The sequence below is a fragment of the Spea bombifrons genome, chromosome 11 (genome assembly GCF_027358695.1).
Source record: "Spea bombifrons isolate aSpeBom1 chromosome 11, aSpeBom1.2.pri, whole genome shotgun sequence".
In the NCBI taxonomy this organism is placed as follows: Eukaryota; Metazoa; Chordata; class Amphibia; order Anura; family Pelobatidae; genus Spea; species Spea bombifrons.
This window is the reverse complement of record NC_071097.1, coordinates 11414352-11431809: the sequence shown is the minus strand read 5'-3', so window position 1 is coordinate 11431809 and position 17458 is coordinate 11414352. Positions and strand designations below refer to the sequence as shown.

The following is a 17458-nucleotide window of genomic DNA, read 5'->3' as shown; positions in this document are numbered from 1 at the left end:
TGCCAACTGTCAAGCATGGTGGCGGAGGAGTGATTATTTGGACTTGTTTTGCAGGCACAAGACCTGGGAACCTTGCAGTCATAGAATCGACCATGAACTCCAATGTGTTTTAGAGTCAAATGTGAGGCCATCTCTCAGACATCTAAATCTTGGCCGAAATTGGGACAATGATCCCAGTAATATCAACAACTGAATGACTGAAAAATAAAGTAATCAAGGTATGTATAAGTGTACATGTGAGCATAAATATTTACACCTACGTGTAAGTGTATGTGAGCATGAATGTTTATGTGAGATGCAGTGTGTTAGAATGAGTGTGTACGTGGGTTAGCAAGTAAATGTTTGTGTTAGCATTTGTAAATTTGTGTAAGTGTGTTTACATATGTGTTCCAGAGTATATGTTGGAGAGGAGCAAGTGGCACAGAATGCACAGACAAGCTGTTTGGGGGAACCGATGGCACCGATAAGCTTTTTGGTGCACTGACAAGCTGGAGCAAAGATGACACAGGCAGGATGTTTCGGGTTAGGATGACACCGATAAGCTGCTTGGGTCAAAAGTGGCACTCACAAGCAGTTTGGGGCAAAGGTGGCACTGTAAGACATGTTGGGGGACCCTGTGGTTTCTAGTTACACCTTTGATTAATTTCCAAAGTGCCTGGGAAGTGTGGGTTCTGGAACTTACAGCTTTATTGAATCTATATGAGTAAATGCCATTGTATTTGCTCAATATTTCAGACGTATTGCCTCAGAGTCATCGGTAGATGTCACTGTCTCGGAAACTGAATTCTCGTCGCTCTGGTCACATATCGCTAGTCTCTGCGCTAAATCCGGGGCCGGGCTGTTGTCCTCCTGGGTGTTTTCCGCAGACTTATCGGGTTTCGGTCCCGGGAATGGCGGAGGCTGGGTTCTCGGTGGCTGAAGTTGTAGCCGAGACGGAGAGGGCTGGGGAGGTTGAAGCTCAGCCCCGGAGCCCCGGCTGGAACGAGTCCCAGCTTCGTTCTTACCAGTTCCGGACCCGTCCGATCCCGCGGTTACAGCACACAGATCCCCGGGCGGAGGAGTATATAAATAACGAGGTAAGGGGTTCGGCGAGCCAGGCTAGATACGAGAAAGATGGTCTGTCTGTAGCCTACCCTTTGCTTTGTGTTTACGATACTTGTATGTTGTCTTTATGTTTTTTTTTGTGATAAGGATACCTGTATACAACGGTTTTTGTAACCCGTTTAACCATTTGCGGTGAAACGCATTGTGTTAGTAGCATGAATGACATATTATTTGAAACCATACAGGAACACCGGGGTCGTTACCTAGATGTTGCTGAATCCTTAAGTAAAAGCTATACGTAAGCCACATGTGCTCAGGATACAAAGGGTGAGTTCCTGGGCAAGTGAATGCTCACGTCCCATGTTTGTGTACAAAAGTCATTTATTCATTTAAAATGCAGTCTAGGAGAGCACTCTCATCAGATCAGAAATAAACCTACACGTATATATATTAAGGGACTGAAGTTCAACATCCTTTACCGGGAATGATCCCCACTCCCATTGTGTTTACAAACGACAGGAGTGATTTTATGACCCTGAACGCTACTAATGCAATGTCATGTACCACTCTCCGACAAACTAAGACACTCCATTGTCAGCCAAATGACATGCACTCAGCCACGCATGTCGCACTCAGCCCGCCACACTCAGGCATACATGGGTTGTGAGTTGCCTTGCTAGTAGCACCCCAGACATCTTTAAGAGATTGATTCAAATCTGCAGACTGCTCTACTATCCATGTCAGTGCAGGAAAAGGCAGTTGCCGCTAAAACGATAGTGTGCTTTCCTCCGTTCTGTGCACGTTATTAAAAACAATCTTTTTTATAAAAAATTTATGTAAGCTGTTACCTTCCTGATGCTGGCACTTCGATACGTATCCAGCTCCCACCACTTCTGTCTCCCAAATCATGCACTATTATTAAAAAAATAAAAAATAAAAAGCTAAAATATTTTAAAAATACAATTAGGAGATATTAAGAGCCATTTTTATTTGCAATGGTTCTAATACTTTAGACCTTGCCATCTTTTTTGTATGGTTTTTGTTTAAATGAAAACAAATGAGCGCTTAGAAGTATTTTCTCTATTTTCCATGGTGTTAGGCTGTTTACTCTTGCTCTTCCCTTAGTAGGTCAGTTGTTGGAATTCCCCCATGGTCACAGCCTGAAATATGGTCGCAGTGTTGTGTATGATGCCTGTCCCAGTCTCCACCCATAGTCCGCCATCTACACACAAACAGTGGAAAGAATTTTTCTGCAACTATTTATTGCTTTATTGTACGTAAGGGAGTTATATACGGAATTCATTAGCTAATCCCATAGAAGGAATGTTTACTAGAGGTTTGTACCTGAAATGGAACAATCACAACATTAACTACTTAAATAGTGTTGTATATTTGTGTTTTCTGTGGATATCTGTGCGGTTATACGTGACTAGTTCACACGATCATGCAAGTTTATTTTTAGTGATCTATCTAGAACACCTTTTGGCCGCTTTCCATAATGTGGTAGGCATTGTGCTGATAAGGTCCCCCTATTCCAACATCTGTCTCATATACTTGCCCCAGTCTTCACCAGGCATTTGACTCTCTTAAACTGATGTTATTGACCACAAATAGTCAATAGGTGAAGAAAATGTGCAAATACGCCTGGCATTCCCTTAATAAAAAAATTGTTTAGTGCGTACGTTAAATCTTTCAATGTGAAAATGATTAAAATAAGCAGTGTAAAGCAATCCACAATAGGACTTGTACATTTCCTACCACATTCCCCAAAACATTGTCATACAAGCTAGTCAAATATCTTAAGTCTTGGGGATAAATGTTATTTAGTAAAATAAAAGATTAGTCGTTGCATTAATAAAGTGTAGCCATATCCGAAGCATTCTGTATCCAGATTTCATTATTCATTATGAAGGACCAACACCACAGGTTTCTCCGGATAGAATGGTTGAGCTAACCCTTCATAATGATTTGGTTGGGGGACCTTTAGAGAAATCTCACTGATTTAACAACATATTATCCTCACTTGTTCACAGAAACATCTTGTTATGTTATATACTTAGAGTTCTGTCCTGTCTACTCTTTGTCCAGCACTGCAGAACCTGATGGTGCTATACATGTTCCAGGCCAGCTGTGTGATCCTGACATATTTTTGTTGCCCAGGGTACCTTCGTCAAGAGTAACTGTTTTGTTCGAGTCCGGTTTTAGCGAGCTAGCATTCATCCACTCTGAGGTTTGTTAAGCAACTATTAATGAGGCATGTAGTGTCTTTAGTCATCTGCTTAGCGATGATATCTTAGGCCATGTTGCCTAATGATGTCCCCCCCCCCCCCCCCGTGGTAGCTAGTAGATTGTAAATAGTGTGGGAGACAAGGCGAAACCTTCTGGAACTCCTCAGGCTAATTGCTTAATAGATGGGCCAACAATTGAGTTGACACTATATTTTTTTCAATGATTTAACGCAAAAATGGAGGTTGGGTGCTGGTCACATGTAGTGGTTTCCAACCTTTGCATGGTTTGTGTAACTTTCTTTACATCCACATATGTGAACATAGGCCATAAACTGTGGCACGCCAACAAGTGGGTCTGGTATGTAACTGTTGTGACGGGTGGTGGAAATATTGTTGGTGAAGATCACAAGTTATTCACACTTAGCCTGCGAAAAGTTGGAGATATGCATGCATTGTGATTTAAAATGTGCAAATCAGTTGCCTGGTTCTGTTGCGTGTGAGTGTAATTTTGCAGGACCATTAATTTTTGTAGTTATCCTCAATTAAAATTCGAGAGGCTTGGGTGTGGTAATGCCATCTGTTGGAATTTAGTTAATCCAAGTGTGTGACATGTGGAGTAGAGGTTGGTACTCGGATATTTGTGGTGAATTTTGAAGATAACGAGTTGAAGCTGAAGATAGTTGCTGGAGAGGTCAGAGGCATGAAAATGTGGAAGCCAATGGGGTGCCTCAATCTAACCACCTATTAAAGTATTCTTTCCCCATCAGAAGTCTGCAGAGATTGGGAAAATGCTGTTGTGGAGCTTGCTGCTTCCACAGATTGAATATCATATACCATACCACAAAAAGAAAAATCATCTTAACTTGAAAGAGAATGTTGTGATGTTCTCATAATGACTAAATAGTAGCCCTAATGAATATTTGAGGAAAGCTGTGTTTGCTATTGCCATATAGAATTGCATTCAGTATTTTTTTTTAAGTTAATGTGTTCGTTTTTATTTACAGTTTAACTTACCGATTTATGGCGAGTCTATACTAAATTCAGTTTAGATCTATATTATGTTGTAAAAACACACCTGGTAGATGGCTCCTGGCAAAACTTGTACTTCGGAGAACTAAAAGATCCACTACTGTAAATTACGACAGTGCCTTGCAGATTGTAGAATTGTGGTTGGGATGTCTTTACCTATGTGATGAAGCAGAGCCATCCAAACACATTGTGTTGATATATTAAGCAAACAAAATTAAGATAATGTTTTCGTATATGACATTTGAAATAGCACTCCTAATGTTTAATTTTTTTTTACAATGCACTTAGTATCTACTAACACGAAACATTGACAAGGAGTTAATATACTTTACTTTAGTACCACTAAACTACTCTGTTATGGACTGTTTTGCATGTATAAAAGACACATGGGCATGAAATAGATGACTAATGAAATTGAAACTTGAATGTGATGGCCAAGTGTACACAGTCATATTGAGCAAGTCATTCTGGAAATCTCTGAAAAGCAGAAACTGTAATGTTGGTTTAATACCCTCTTTTTTTATATATATATATCAGGAGCCAGTGGTTCTGACAGGCACAAATCTGGTGCACCCTGCCCTGAAGTGGGATTTGGATTATCTGAAGGAAAACATTGGAAATGGGGACTTTTCGGTGTACAGTGCCAATAGCTACAAATTTCTCTATTATGATGAGAAGAAAATGGCTAATTCCAAGAATTTCAAGCCCAAGTCCAAAAGGGAAGAGATGAAATTTCCACAGTTTGTAGAGAAGCTTCGGGACATCGAACAGAGAGGAGATGAAAACAGGTAAGCATTATGGTGGCCCATAAAGTCTCTATTAGATATTCAAAACCTTACAGAGGACTTCAGGAAGATCATCTTCTCTTTATTACTGATATACCAGTGACCAGACTTACTAGCCAAGGGAAGAAAACAAAAAAATAAATTCCAGAATCTCATAGACTGCTTTCAGACAAAATTATGTGCACTAATTAGTTGATTTTATAAGTGTATTATCATCACTATTTATTTTGCATGTTTTACATTTAATTCGTATATGTTTATTATGATTACCTCCTTGATCACTTTACATACAGGCAATTTATCCCTGCCCCACAAAAACTGAAATACTACCATCTATGTATATTGAAAAGAAAATATTAAGGGGTTTTCTTGTGTATGAATTGGGAGTTCTTTGTTAATGTCAATGACAGCTTTAAAATCCAACTGTTGCCAAAAAAGTAAACATTTCTCAGTTACTCAAACTTATTGTATTGAAATTGCCAAAGTTTGAAGTTTTAACAGTAACAATTACAAGTTATTGTTTGTCATCCCCCCTTTTTTTTTGCTTCAAAATAAGATATGTCTAGAGAAAGAAATGTTTCTAATCGGTCTGGAACAAAAATACTGTAATTGTACAATCACAGCCTGAATTTGATAAATTTCGATGAATATATACCGTATTTGCTTGATATACTCGTGGTCGTCTTAAAATCAGACCTCAAGTAGAGGTCTGACTATAAGACTAAGATCCAGATCCCCCGCAGCGCTGCAGGGGACCTGGATCCTCCTCTCCAGCAGCTGGTGGATGTCTGTGCGATGCGCGCAGACAACCTCCGCTGCTGCCGGCAGTTCCTCTGGGGCTGCTATGACGGAGTGCCGGAATCACATGACCTTCCAGTGCTGCACCATAGAAGCTCCGGTGAATGTTTGCCAGATGCGCACAGACAACACCCGCTGCTGCCGTCACTTCCGTTGGGGCTTCTATTATAGAGCACTGGCGTGACATAACCTTCCGGTGCTCGGTCATAGAAGCCCCGGCAGAAGTATCTACCAGCAGACACCAGGGAGTCTGAAGCACGGGGGACGAGTGGCATGGGGGTATAATGGTTTTTTGGAGGCAGGCTGGCATATAGGGTGCATATAAGGAATATCTGGGGGGGCAGAGTGGCAAATGGGGATATAAGGCATATCTGGGGGGCAGAGTAGCATATAGGGGGATGCAAAGCATATCTGGGGGGCAGAGTAACATATAGGGGTATCGGATGCATTTTTCTCAATCATTGGTTTTATTAAATATGAAAAAATAGTTTACATGTGAATTCATATTTACTAGTAAAACTCTTCTCTTATAGAGTAGTCTCATATTCAGGCTTTTTCTTTTTTTCCTAAATTAATATAAAAATTTTGGGGGGGTCTTATAATTGAGCAAATACGGTATTTAGATGTGTTTTATGAGCTGATTCCCCTCCCCTTTCACATTTACCTGTAGATGGCTACTATGTGGTTGGCACCCTGTCGGTAAGACTGGGATATAAAACCAAGCCTGGAGCTCCACTCAATGCACGAGTGATAGTAACATAGATCTGTATGTTGTTTCTGTATATAATGATATACATGTTTTGGTATCAGAAACTCTTTGAATGCTCAGTATACTCAATTTATAGACAACCATTTGGTTTTTGATACTAACTGGTTTGTCTAGCAACTAGCTTCTCGTTGGTAAAATATTAGCCCTGGATCTGGTCTTGTTGTTCCTTTGGAATTCATGTGAGACCCGATTCTAAGGATGCCTTTGTGTTTATGTTGACTTTTTCTTGTGTAGATTATACCTGCAACAAACTCTAAATGATACTGTGGGTCGTAAAATTGTGGTGGATTTCTTGGGCTTCAACTGGAATTGGATAAACAAACAACAGACTAAACATGGCTGGGGGCAGCTTACATCTAACCTTTTGCTGATTGGAATGGAAGGTAAAACACATCACAGGTTTGCACATGGGGTGGAAAACAGAAACTGCACCACTTTCCAGATGCAACTGTAAACGGGAGAGTATGTTCAGTGTTCTTAAAGTATTCGTGTTTGTTGGAATTTTCTCTGTGTAGTGCAGGTCTCATGGTAACCCAAACTGCATTCATTGTTTTTACCTGGAACGATTATCTCAGTCCATCCGCTCCACTCCTGGCCCCCTTATCACTTGCCGTTAACCCCTAGTGTATCTCTATCCTGCCTGTCTCCATACCCTGCTGATTCCAAAGAGTTAACTCTGGTGCCCTCTTGCCTAGACTAATGGTAATTATTAACCCCTTCCGTACAGATGACGTACCTGGTACTTCCTGGTTGGGTGTCACCCACAGACCGGGACGTACCAGGTACGTCATCGATGATGCGTGATCCAGCGTCGCTATGGATGCTGGGATCGCGAGGGGCGGCTGCTACTCCCCCTCAATTCCGTGCACATGATCCCTTTGAAGCGAATCACGAGCACGGAATTAAAATATTTAAATAAAACTGCGGTCTTCAAGTGAAGACGCAGTCCGAGAACGCCGGTACGGAAGGGGTTAAGACACAGTGTGAAACATATGTATATGCAATCACCTAATCTGACCACTTGTGAGGTAGCCCTATAGATTCCTAGGCCTCATTTGGATACACGCTTACTTGGAAATGTAGCTTCAGCTCAGGAGGACCACTTAATAAGTGGACAAATAAGTTACACTGGATGGACAATGCAGGGAACTGCGACACAGTTTCCCTGTGCAATCAGAATGTGATATTCTGTCAGCAGGTAACCCACCTAATCTCTTGTCTCAATTGCCCCAATCCTAACTATGAAGCCTACGTACTCCTTAACCATATTTCATCTCCTTTTCCCCTTGACAACCCCTTCACCTTCCACATCTCTCCCTACCTTAGCTCATATGCAATTCTCTCCTTTCCTCATACCATCCCCGCCACTAAGCACTCTCAGGAGAAGGCATCCCTTCCCCACAAATTACAATCCCATTTGTTATCTGTCTGCCCTCTAAAAACCCTCCTTTTTTGAGAAGCGTAGAAATTTTCCTCCCAACGCTCTCAGCTATCATCCTAATCAAGCCATCTGAACTATCAAATGCTGCAGATCATCTGGATGGTATCAACTCACTCCCATCCAAGCAGTCTTCTACTGTCTCACTTTCCTCTCAACCACGACTAGATTGTAAGCTCACAAGAGCAGAGCCCTCTTCTCCTTTTTTGTACCGGTTATTGTATGTGATTTTAAATTATTCCACTGACTGTAACAGTGCAACAGAATCAGCTGTTGCCATAGAAATAAATTTAATGATGAACTGATTAAAATATTTTTATATAGTCATTCAGCAAAAAAGATGCTTGCAGACCAAATACCAATAAATAGAGGTATGTTAAATTACACAGTCTGATAAAGCCTTGTTAAGGCTCACTGTGCATCTGTATTTAGCATTTTGTATACGCGTATGCGGTCTGCTTCGTGATGTGACTTGTAGGTTTCCTTAAGAATATTTGCGTATAGATAATAAAAAATCAGGATACATTTATTCCTTCTACCTACCTATGTGTTTAATACCATGTTTCTGTTTGTGTACAGGCAACGTTACTCCTGCACACTATGATGAGCAGCAAAATTTCTTTGCCCAGATTAAGGGATACAAACGCTGTATCCTCTTTCCACCAGAGCAGTTTGAATGTCTCTATCCTTATCCTGTTCATCATCCATGTGACAGGCAGAGCCAGGTGAGACACAAACTCATTGCGCAATATCTGTAAGTGATTTTAAATCTCTGTGGAGCATGGTCCTGTTTGCCGAGTTAATGCACAACATATGACGATGTAAATGTAACTAGATAAATTAACACCTAATTGACTGATGTAAATACATTGTAGTTAAATCAGGAATTACAATGTGTATAAATTGTCTTTAGCTTTCCCAATTTCTTTTCCAAAAAAAGGAATATAGACCCAAAGTGTTTCTACCGATACATTCGATCTGTCATTAAAAATAAATCTTTTTATTAATTTACTTTTTTCCCCCTTCATGTCAGGTTGATTTTGAGAATCCTGATTTTGAGAGGTTCCCAAACTTCAGGAATGTTTTTGGCTATGAAACAGTGGTGGGCCCTGGAGAAGTTCTTTATATCCCTATGTACTGGTGAGGAGGAGAATATTTCAAATATGAACTCTAAGAACAATTGAGTCCTTTTTTTTTTTTTTTTTTTTTTTTTTTTTTTTTTTTTCTTTCTTTCCTTCAATTGTATCATTAGGTAGTAGTAGATAATTGCGGTTCATTGCAGGTTCATATGTTTTTTAACATAATTTATAAATCTAATAATTTTTCCTTCTAGTGCGTGATTGTATATAGTGGGTAATTGTGTCCCTCGTTAATTAGTAAAATGTTGTTTTTCTCTCCTGTTTTTAGGTGGCACCATATTGAGTCACTGATGAATGGCGGGACAACAATTACTGTTAACTTCTGGTACAAGGTAGTTAAATGTTCTATTCTTGAACTTTGAATATTTAGAACTAGATTTTTACTTTTTAATTCATGGAGCCTTATTTATATTGCTGGCACCTTTTGAAACTGTTCTACATAGGCAAAAATCCTAGTGATTGGTAAGGTACGTTTAGCTGTCTTTTTTTTTCTTTTTTATATTTCTCCAATCCTCAAGGTCCTATTTGCTAAAAATTATACCGTATTGACTCGATTATAGGCCACGCCTTAAGTTTGGTGCTTTTTAAAAGAAAAAATACACTTTAGTGAAATGGCAAAACAGTATTTTATCTAATGAACAGGAATCCATGTATTTAAAATTGTTTGGCATCTATTATGCAGCATAGTCAGCATATGTTATATACAAACAGAAATTTGGAAAACCAATAGCCATGTTAAAGTACCCCTTAATTCATAATGCACCTTACTTATAGAAATGCCACTCTGCCCCCTAGATATGCCACTGCCCCCCACTCTGATTTACCAATGCACCCCCAGACTCTCTGGTGTCTAGCGGGGTATAAGGCTTTTCTGGAGGCCTCCAGAAATGCCCTTTAACCCCCTATATGCAACTCTGCCTCCAGAAATGCCTTATAACCCCCATATGCCACTTTGTCCCATGGTATGTCTTTTAACCCCCTATATGCCACTCTGGAGGCAGAGTGGCATATAGGGGGGTATAAGGCATATCAGGGAGACAGAGTGGCAAGCCTGGGAGCAGATGTGCATAACTGGGGGGGCAGGTTGGCAAATAAAAGGAAATAAAAACAAAATAAATATTTTTCTCGTAGCTTTTATTAACTATTAAAAAATACTTTACATGAATTGATATTTACTAGTAAAACTTTTTTTCCTATAGGGTTGTCTTATATTCAGGCTTTTTCATTTCTTCCTAAATTAATATTCAGATTTTGTGGGGTCGTCTTATAATCGAGAAAATACGGTACTTTTCTGTTGCTTTTTAATAATTCTCCACATAAATATAAATTTAACATGACTCTATTTTTGGTCAGCATTTAGGCTTTTAAAAGTAGATTAAACACTTTTTTTAATGTAAGTTCTTTAGTTTCTTTTGACTAATTCTTGATTTCCTTTCTCCTATGTATTAGGGAGCTCCAACTCCAAAAAGAATAGAATACCCTCTAAAAGCACACCAAAAAGTGGCAATAATGAGGAACATTGAAAAGATGCTTGGGGAAGCCCTTGGAAACCCACAGGAGGTATGTGACATCCTTCACTGGTACATACTAAAAGTTATGGGCTGTTATTCCACTGGAATGTCAGTCTCAGTAGCATGAAGAGGAGAACATACCTGCCTGACCTGGATCGGCAAAGCTAGGTGTGAGTTATCATCCCCTCAGCCTCTGTCAAAGCCCTGGTTGGCTCCTTGGGCTACCAGCTAGCTACCAGGAGTTGAACAGGCTGCTAGCCCAGGCTTTTCTGAAATACTCAGACCAGCCCATCTGGCACCAACAACCATGGCACGTTCAAAGTGACTTAAATTCTCCCCCATTCTGATGCTCGGTTTGAACTTCAGCAAGTTGTCTTGACCACGTCTACATGCCTAAATGCATTGAGTTGCTGCCATGTGATGATTGGCTGATTAGATATTTGTGTTAACAAGCAATTGAACAGGTGTATTTAATAAAGTAGCTGGTGAGTGCATTCAATACTACCCTAATCTCAACGTGTGAGGAAAGGGATTTAGGGGTAATGATTTCAGTGGATTTAAAGTTAGGTAGACAATGCTTGGGTACGGTAACCCTGTAACAATTTGCTGTCACTTTCTGTTTCTATGTTATTGCTGTTCAAGACTACTACACCTGGGTTCATGAAAATAGCTACCTTATATGACCCCAATAGAAAGCTGTGTTCTGCCTGTGTAAGAGCAAGATTGATGATCCAGTGGCCAAGACTACTATGAGGTCAGCCTTTCCCTTTGAGGATTCAGGATCCTTTGTGGATCCTATGGATCGCAAAGCTGAAAGGGCATTTGAAGCAGCAGTTATCGTTAAGCCCGTTAATGTTAAAGCGACACATTCCTGGTCTGCGAGAATTTGGCAGTAGCAGTGGGAGGATGACGTTGCTGGAGCAGCTAACAATAACAGCTGTGGTTCTGGGACTGAGGCTCTTGTCAGGCACCTTTGGCTCATTAAAAACAAAGGTGCATGACAAGAATAATGATGTGGTTACTGGGTCTGATGACATTCTCAACATGTCCTGAACTCTTTCACATCGAGCAGTTGAAAGCATAGGACAGTCATCTTCCTGCACAGAGAGTTTCCAATTCTATGGCAGAAATTCCTCTCTGTTGTTTGCCAAAGGAGAAACTATGTCGGGGTGTAATTGGCAGAATTGTAATGCCTTACCACAGATGCCAGTCTAAATGGCTGGGATGAAACAATGGACTGAATCTTAATACAGGGTGTGTGATCAGTTCAAGAGAGATTTTTGCCGATCAATTTTGTAGAGCTCCTTGCTTTACGGAAGGCCCTGATAACCTGGGAAGACAGGTTGCTTGAGACATTGGTAAAGAAAGTCAATCAGAGTATTGTTGCTTATTTGAACAGACTGAGAAACACTCTGAGAGCACTGGAAAACTGGCAAGCAGGCATTTTTCTAGTCTTGTTGCTGTCCTTGTGAGATGCCAGTACAGTTTTTAGCATACATCCTGCATTCTCTACAGATAGTTGAGGTCTTGGTAATGTCAGTGATAAACTTACTGGTGTTGGCAAGGACCAAGAAGGAAACCTTTTTTCATTTTAACAAAGTGGGGTCGCACTGGCCTTGGACACTGTCCCTGAGATTGAAATTGAGCTATGCTTTCCTGCCTTTCCCCTGATAGCCAGGACGATTAAAAAGATCATGAAAGAAGGAAGCATGGGGATTTTAGTTGCTCTAGACTGACCCAAAAGGATTTGGTATCTAGAGCTAGTCTGTCTGTCAGTGGCATGCTGGATAAGGCTTGATGCCAGGGCAGACCTTCTACACCAGGGTCCAATTCTACATCCAAACCCAGTTTTACAATCAAGTTGTGTCTGTTAGCAGAGGTGGTGTACTCAATAATGCTTAGTAGAAAAGTTAATGATGCGTATTCCAAGGTCTGGAAAGCCTTCAGAACCTAAGTCAGTCAGCTGGATTTTTGACTTCCTCTAGGTGGGAGTCAAAAGAGCCTCTTGCTAGCTTGATAGCGTATGTTTCTGTGCCAAGTGCCCTTAGTTATCAGCGATATATTTTTTTTCTTTATTCACGAGTAAAGCTTTTTTTTTTTTTTTTTTTTTTTTTTTTTTTTTTTATAAAGGCAGTATGCTGGATTCAGACAAAGAGTGTGACATTCTGCCCTGGTTTCCTGGCTCCTGTATTGTCCATTCAGGTTTTTGGACTGTTCCTAGTTCAGCCTCTAGTGGCCGCTCTGCCTATGTTTCTGCTCTCCTCCTTTTGTTGTCACCTGGCCTCGTTACCTGCTGCCCTGCAGTATAAAGGGCTGTAGCTTCCTGCAAACTGGGCCTTGGCATTGTAGTAATAGGACCGGTTTGCCCTGGTCCTGTTCCTGAATTATTCCTGGCTTCCTTTTGTACCTGATTCTGTATTGCTCCTGCCTTTAGCCCTGCGAGTGGGCTTCCTGTCGTGTGCCCAGACTGAGGGCTTCAAGCAGCATGTCCAGTCCTGTGCTCTGCCAGTGAGCTTCCAGTCGTGTGCCCTGCCGGTGGGCTTCTATTGCAGCATCAGCCTTGCCAGTTCCAGTCCCGCACTTCTGTGTGCCTGTCTACCTTGCACCATGAATCGCAGTGTACAAACAGACAACACTATCCCTGCACCGAGGCCCCTCGCTAACCTGCTTACCCAGTGTGTGACAGAATGCCAAGGCCATACTGAGGAGTCCGCAGGGATACCATCGGTATTATTGATGCTGGCTGAGGGTATGCTGGTGTTGTGCAAGTCAGTTAAGTGCATGGTTGAGTGCAACACTAGGTGTGCTAGTACCAGTAGGTTCAGGGCTGTGTCTGAACCTAAAAAGGTCCAAAACAAAAGTTATAAACGAGAACCCCTCACTAAAGCCGAAAAACAAAGGCGACAGGAGGGCAATTTATGCTTTTATTGTGGGGGTATAGATCACAGGATTTCTTTCTGCCGGTTCAGGCCACCTAAACCAGCTAAGTCCTCTATTGCTGATGAACAAAATATGCAAGCCTTAGAACATGAAAGTCATGGGGAAACTAGAGGTGAATCGGAGGAGGGTGATCCCAGTGCTCCCATTAACCCTTTCAATTCTGTCGTTGGGCCTAATGATCTTGAAATGCCTAGTGTGTCTGAACTTACAGGGGAGGAAAATATGTCTTTCGAGGCTCCAGATCTCAGTGAGGAGGACATAACTGAGAATCATTTTTGTAGTCCTATTTGCACTGTTAAAGAGGCTGTTTCTTCTACTCCCCGCAGACGCAAAACTGATAAAAGGAAAACTGTTGCTGCAAGGACTCCTATGGCGATTGGTTCTGTCAGGAGTACTACTCCTATCACTCAAAGCAAACGAAAAAATAACTCTGGAAAATTGCAGACTGCACGACATCCTTTAGGGGCCCCAGGTCTTGTCTTGGCTTCTGACGGGACAATCTTAGGTAGAGAAAATCTTGCTCAGTATGAAAAACATTTAAGTGAACACAAGTCACTCCAATGTAAACGGCTACCTAATGAGTCTAAACATGTTTCTTTGATAAGCCAAAATGATTCTGAAAGAACCCCTAGCGCCTTTTCTAAACCCCTTGTCCTTGGCACAGTGCTGGTCTCTGATAAAGCTGAGGTAAAGAAGAAAAAGAAACCTGGTGCTTGCCAAGAGAAGATTATGACAGCCCATACAGAGGAGTCGTGCCACGTTTTGCCACCAGATTGTACCTATGCCTCTGATGGGACTGTAGTGAAACTTAAAGACCTACAGATTTATGAAAATATGTTGTGTACTAATTCTGACTAGTTACCTGTTCATGCCCTGTCTGTCTGTTTTTCTGCATTAGGGACTGGAGTGGGCTGTTTTCAGCAGCTCCTTTTAGTGTGGTCCCTTTTCGTTTCAAGTTTTGTTGTGTCCTGAGTTCGCTCCTTAAAGGGGGGGGGTACTGTGACATTCTGCCCTGGTTTCCTGGCTCCTGTATTGTCCATTCAGGTTTTTGGACTGTTCCTAGTTCAGCCTCTAGTGGCCGCTCTGCCTATGTTTCTCCTCTCCTCCTTTTGTTGTCACCTGGCCTCGTTACCTGCTGCCCTGCAGTATAAAGGGCTGTAGCTTCCTGCAGACTGGGCCTTGGCATTGTAGTAATAGGACCGGTTTGCCCTGGTCCTGTTCCTGAATTATTCCTGGCTTCCTTTTGCCCAGACTGAGGGCTTCAAGCAGCATGTCCAGTCCTGTGCTCTGCCAGTGAGCTTCCAGTCGTGTGCCCTGCTGGTGGGCTTCTATTGCAGCATCAGCCTTGCCAGTTCCAGTCCCGCACTTCTGTGTGCCTGTCTACCTTGCACCATGAATCGCAGTGTACAAACAGACAACGCTATCCCTGCACCGAGGCCCCTCGCTAACCTGCTTACCCAGTGTGTGACAAAGAGAGACTGTTTAGCTTCTTGGGATTTCAATGTAGTACTTAACCCACCTTACTGTAGATATGTTTGAACTCTTAGAGGAGTTTTTGCGTAGGCAGCTCACTAGGTGGTGTTAGTTGCCTTCACTTCAGCCAGAAGAGTAGGCAAATGGCAGGTACTTTCTATGAAGCTGTCTTAAATTTCTTTTGAGGATATGGTTGTCCTGCATTTACCACCAGAATTTGTGCGGAAGGTTCACTTTAACCTGAATCAAGAAACTGATATTCAAAGGTGCCTACAGAACTACTTGGAAGAACAGCAGTGTAGAAAAGATCATCCAATTTTTATTTGTTGATTTTGCATCCCCGATGAAGGGCCTTAAAGTATCCAGTGCTGCAATTGCTCGGTGAATGGTATTGACAATTACAGATTACTGGTGAATAGTATTATCTACTACTCAGTGAACCTAAAGGGACCTTCCCCTGGATTGAAAGCACACTTTTCTTCTGCAGTCTCAACATCTCAGGATGAGGTGTTGGATGTCTCTACTGAACAAGTTTCACCAGGCAATTTCCACTTGACATGGTATTGGCATAATTATTTCTAAGTCATGCTTTTTGAGCTAGATAGGTGGAGCTATTTTCTCCTTTTAATGCTACTGAAAAATGACAACAAAAATTATTTATAGTTTCATAATAACTGGCAAAAGAAACCTGTAATAGGGCTGACAATATTTGTTTGCTTTTTATGAGAAGTTATGAAGGGTGCTGTTTAGTTGGGTGGCATTAGAAGCCCCAGAGGAAGCGGAGGTTATCTGCGCACACGTTCACCGGCTGCCAGAGAGGAGGATCCAGGTTCCTTGCAGCGCTGCGGGGGATCCTCCTCTCTGGCAGCCAGTGAACGTGTGCACAGGTAACCTCCGCTTCCACGATGGAGCACCGGAAGGTGATGCCGGCGCTTGGCACGTAGAAGCCCTAGAGGAAATGCAGTGAGCAGCGGAGGTTGCCAGAGAAGAGGATCCAGGTTCTCTGCAGTGCTGCGGGGGATCTGGATCTTAGTCTTATAGTCAGACCTCTGTTTACTCTGGAAAAAAACCTTGTCTTCGAGCGAATACGCTATAATTTGTGTGTGTACTGTAAATGAGAGAAGAAATGACAGCTAAACATAAACAATGCAGAAATGTTAAAAGCCATGGGCACGAAATTTACAAAAAGTAAAGAGGCAGCCCGGTCCTTAAGGGATGAAGGCCGCATTATTAATGGTATTTGTAATGGTATTTATAACAGTGTTTAAGGTGAACTAAACTGAAAGGGCTGTATTTGCAAATACCTGATTTATATAAATTTAGATCATGTTCATATGATTTTTGCATTTTATATTCCATTTTAATTATGGTTTTTTTTCTCCCCAAAGGTGGGCCCGTTGCTAAACACAATGGTTAAAGGTCGCTACGACTAAGAACAGCTGCCGTGAGCAGTACTGCAGACTGCTGCTTTAATAGTGTATATTTCTGGGCCGAGTGAGGAATTCTGCAAAAGAATGGTTGTACTTATCATGCTGATTCACGATAGATTTGGTTTACACCACTCACTAAAGTGTGTAATGGTCGGCTGAATAAGACATACATTTCAAAAACAGAAGAAAAAAAAACAGTCAACAGGACAATTCTGTTTTGCACTTTCTCCCGTACAGTGGATTTTAAGGCACCCTATTTCACCTTGTCTGCGTGCAAATGTGTTTTTATGCTTCAAGTACAGTATCCCAAGGGTGATGAGCATTTGTTTTGATTTTCGCAAACAAATTCCGCCTTTGTTTTCTGTTTAGTTGTTTGCAGACCTGTCTGTAAGCCCACATTTTTTTTCTATATTTAACCCTAAAGAAAACAAAGCATTTTTACTGGATGGATCTCAAAGCTTACGGGATAAATGGTTACGAAGATATCGAGTTGATGGGCGTTGTTCGGATTATTTGTGCCACAGACCTACTGCTTCCTTTAAGCACGGGTATATTAAGTGAGACCATGTGTACCTGCATGTCCCCAGTGAATTTTTTTTTTTTGCACTGGAGTGACTTATTTTGACTAACTGTTCTCAGTAGACTCTTTTTTTGTTTTAAAGAGTACATTTGAAAGTATTTGCACCTCTTCTGTTGCTTGTGCAGTTTTCATATCTTAATGCACAGAAGGCAGAAAATGACAAAAATGGCATACATTCTACATACAGACTGAACAAAAGGACTATCAAATTCTAAGTGAAGAAAAAACCATGGTAACACAAACAGCTCCCTATTGTGAAATACTCACCGATCATGTGCGATGAGAACGTATGGT

At 41.4% G+C, this 17458-nt stretch overlaps 1 protein-coding gene across 1 annotated transcript; it reads left to right on the top strand.

The window, feature by feature from the left end:
* Positions 1–814: 814 nt before the first annotated feature.
* HIF1AN (hypoxia inducible factor 1 subunit alpha inhibitor) lies at positions 815–16776 on the top strand. The gene is made up of 8 exons (XM_053450955.1): positions 815–1076; positions 4839–5089; positions 6888–7036; positions 8671–8816; positions 9125–9231; positions 9499–9562; positions 10680–10790; positions 16543–16776. Exons 1-8 carry the CDS (start codon positions 891–893, stop codon positions 16585–16587), a joined length of 1059 nt encoding a protein of 352 aa, XP_053306930.1. The 5' UTR covers positions 815–890; the 3' UTR covers positions 16588–16776.
* The last annotated feature ends 682 nt before the right edge of the window (positions 16777–17458 follow it).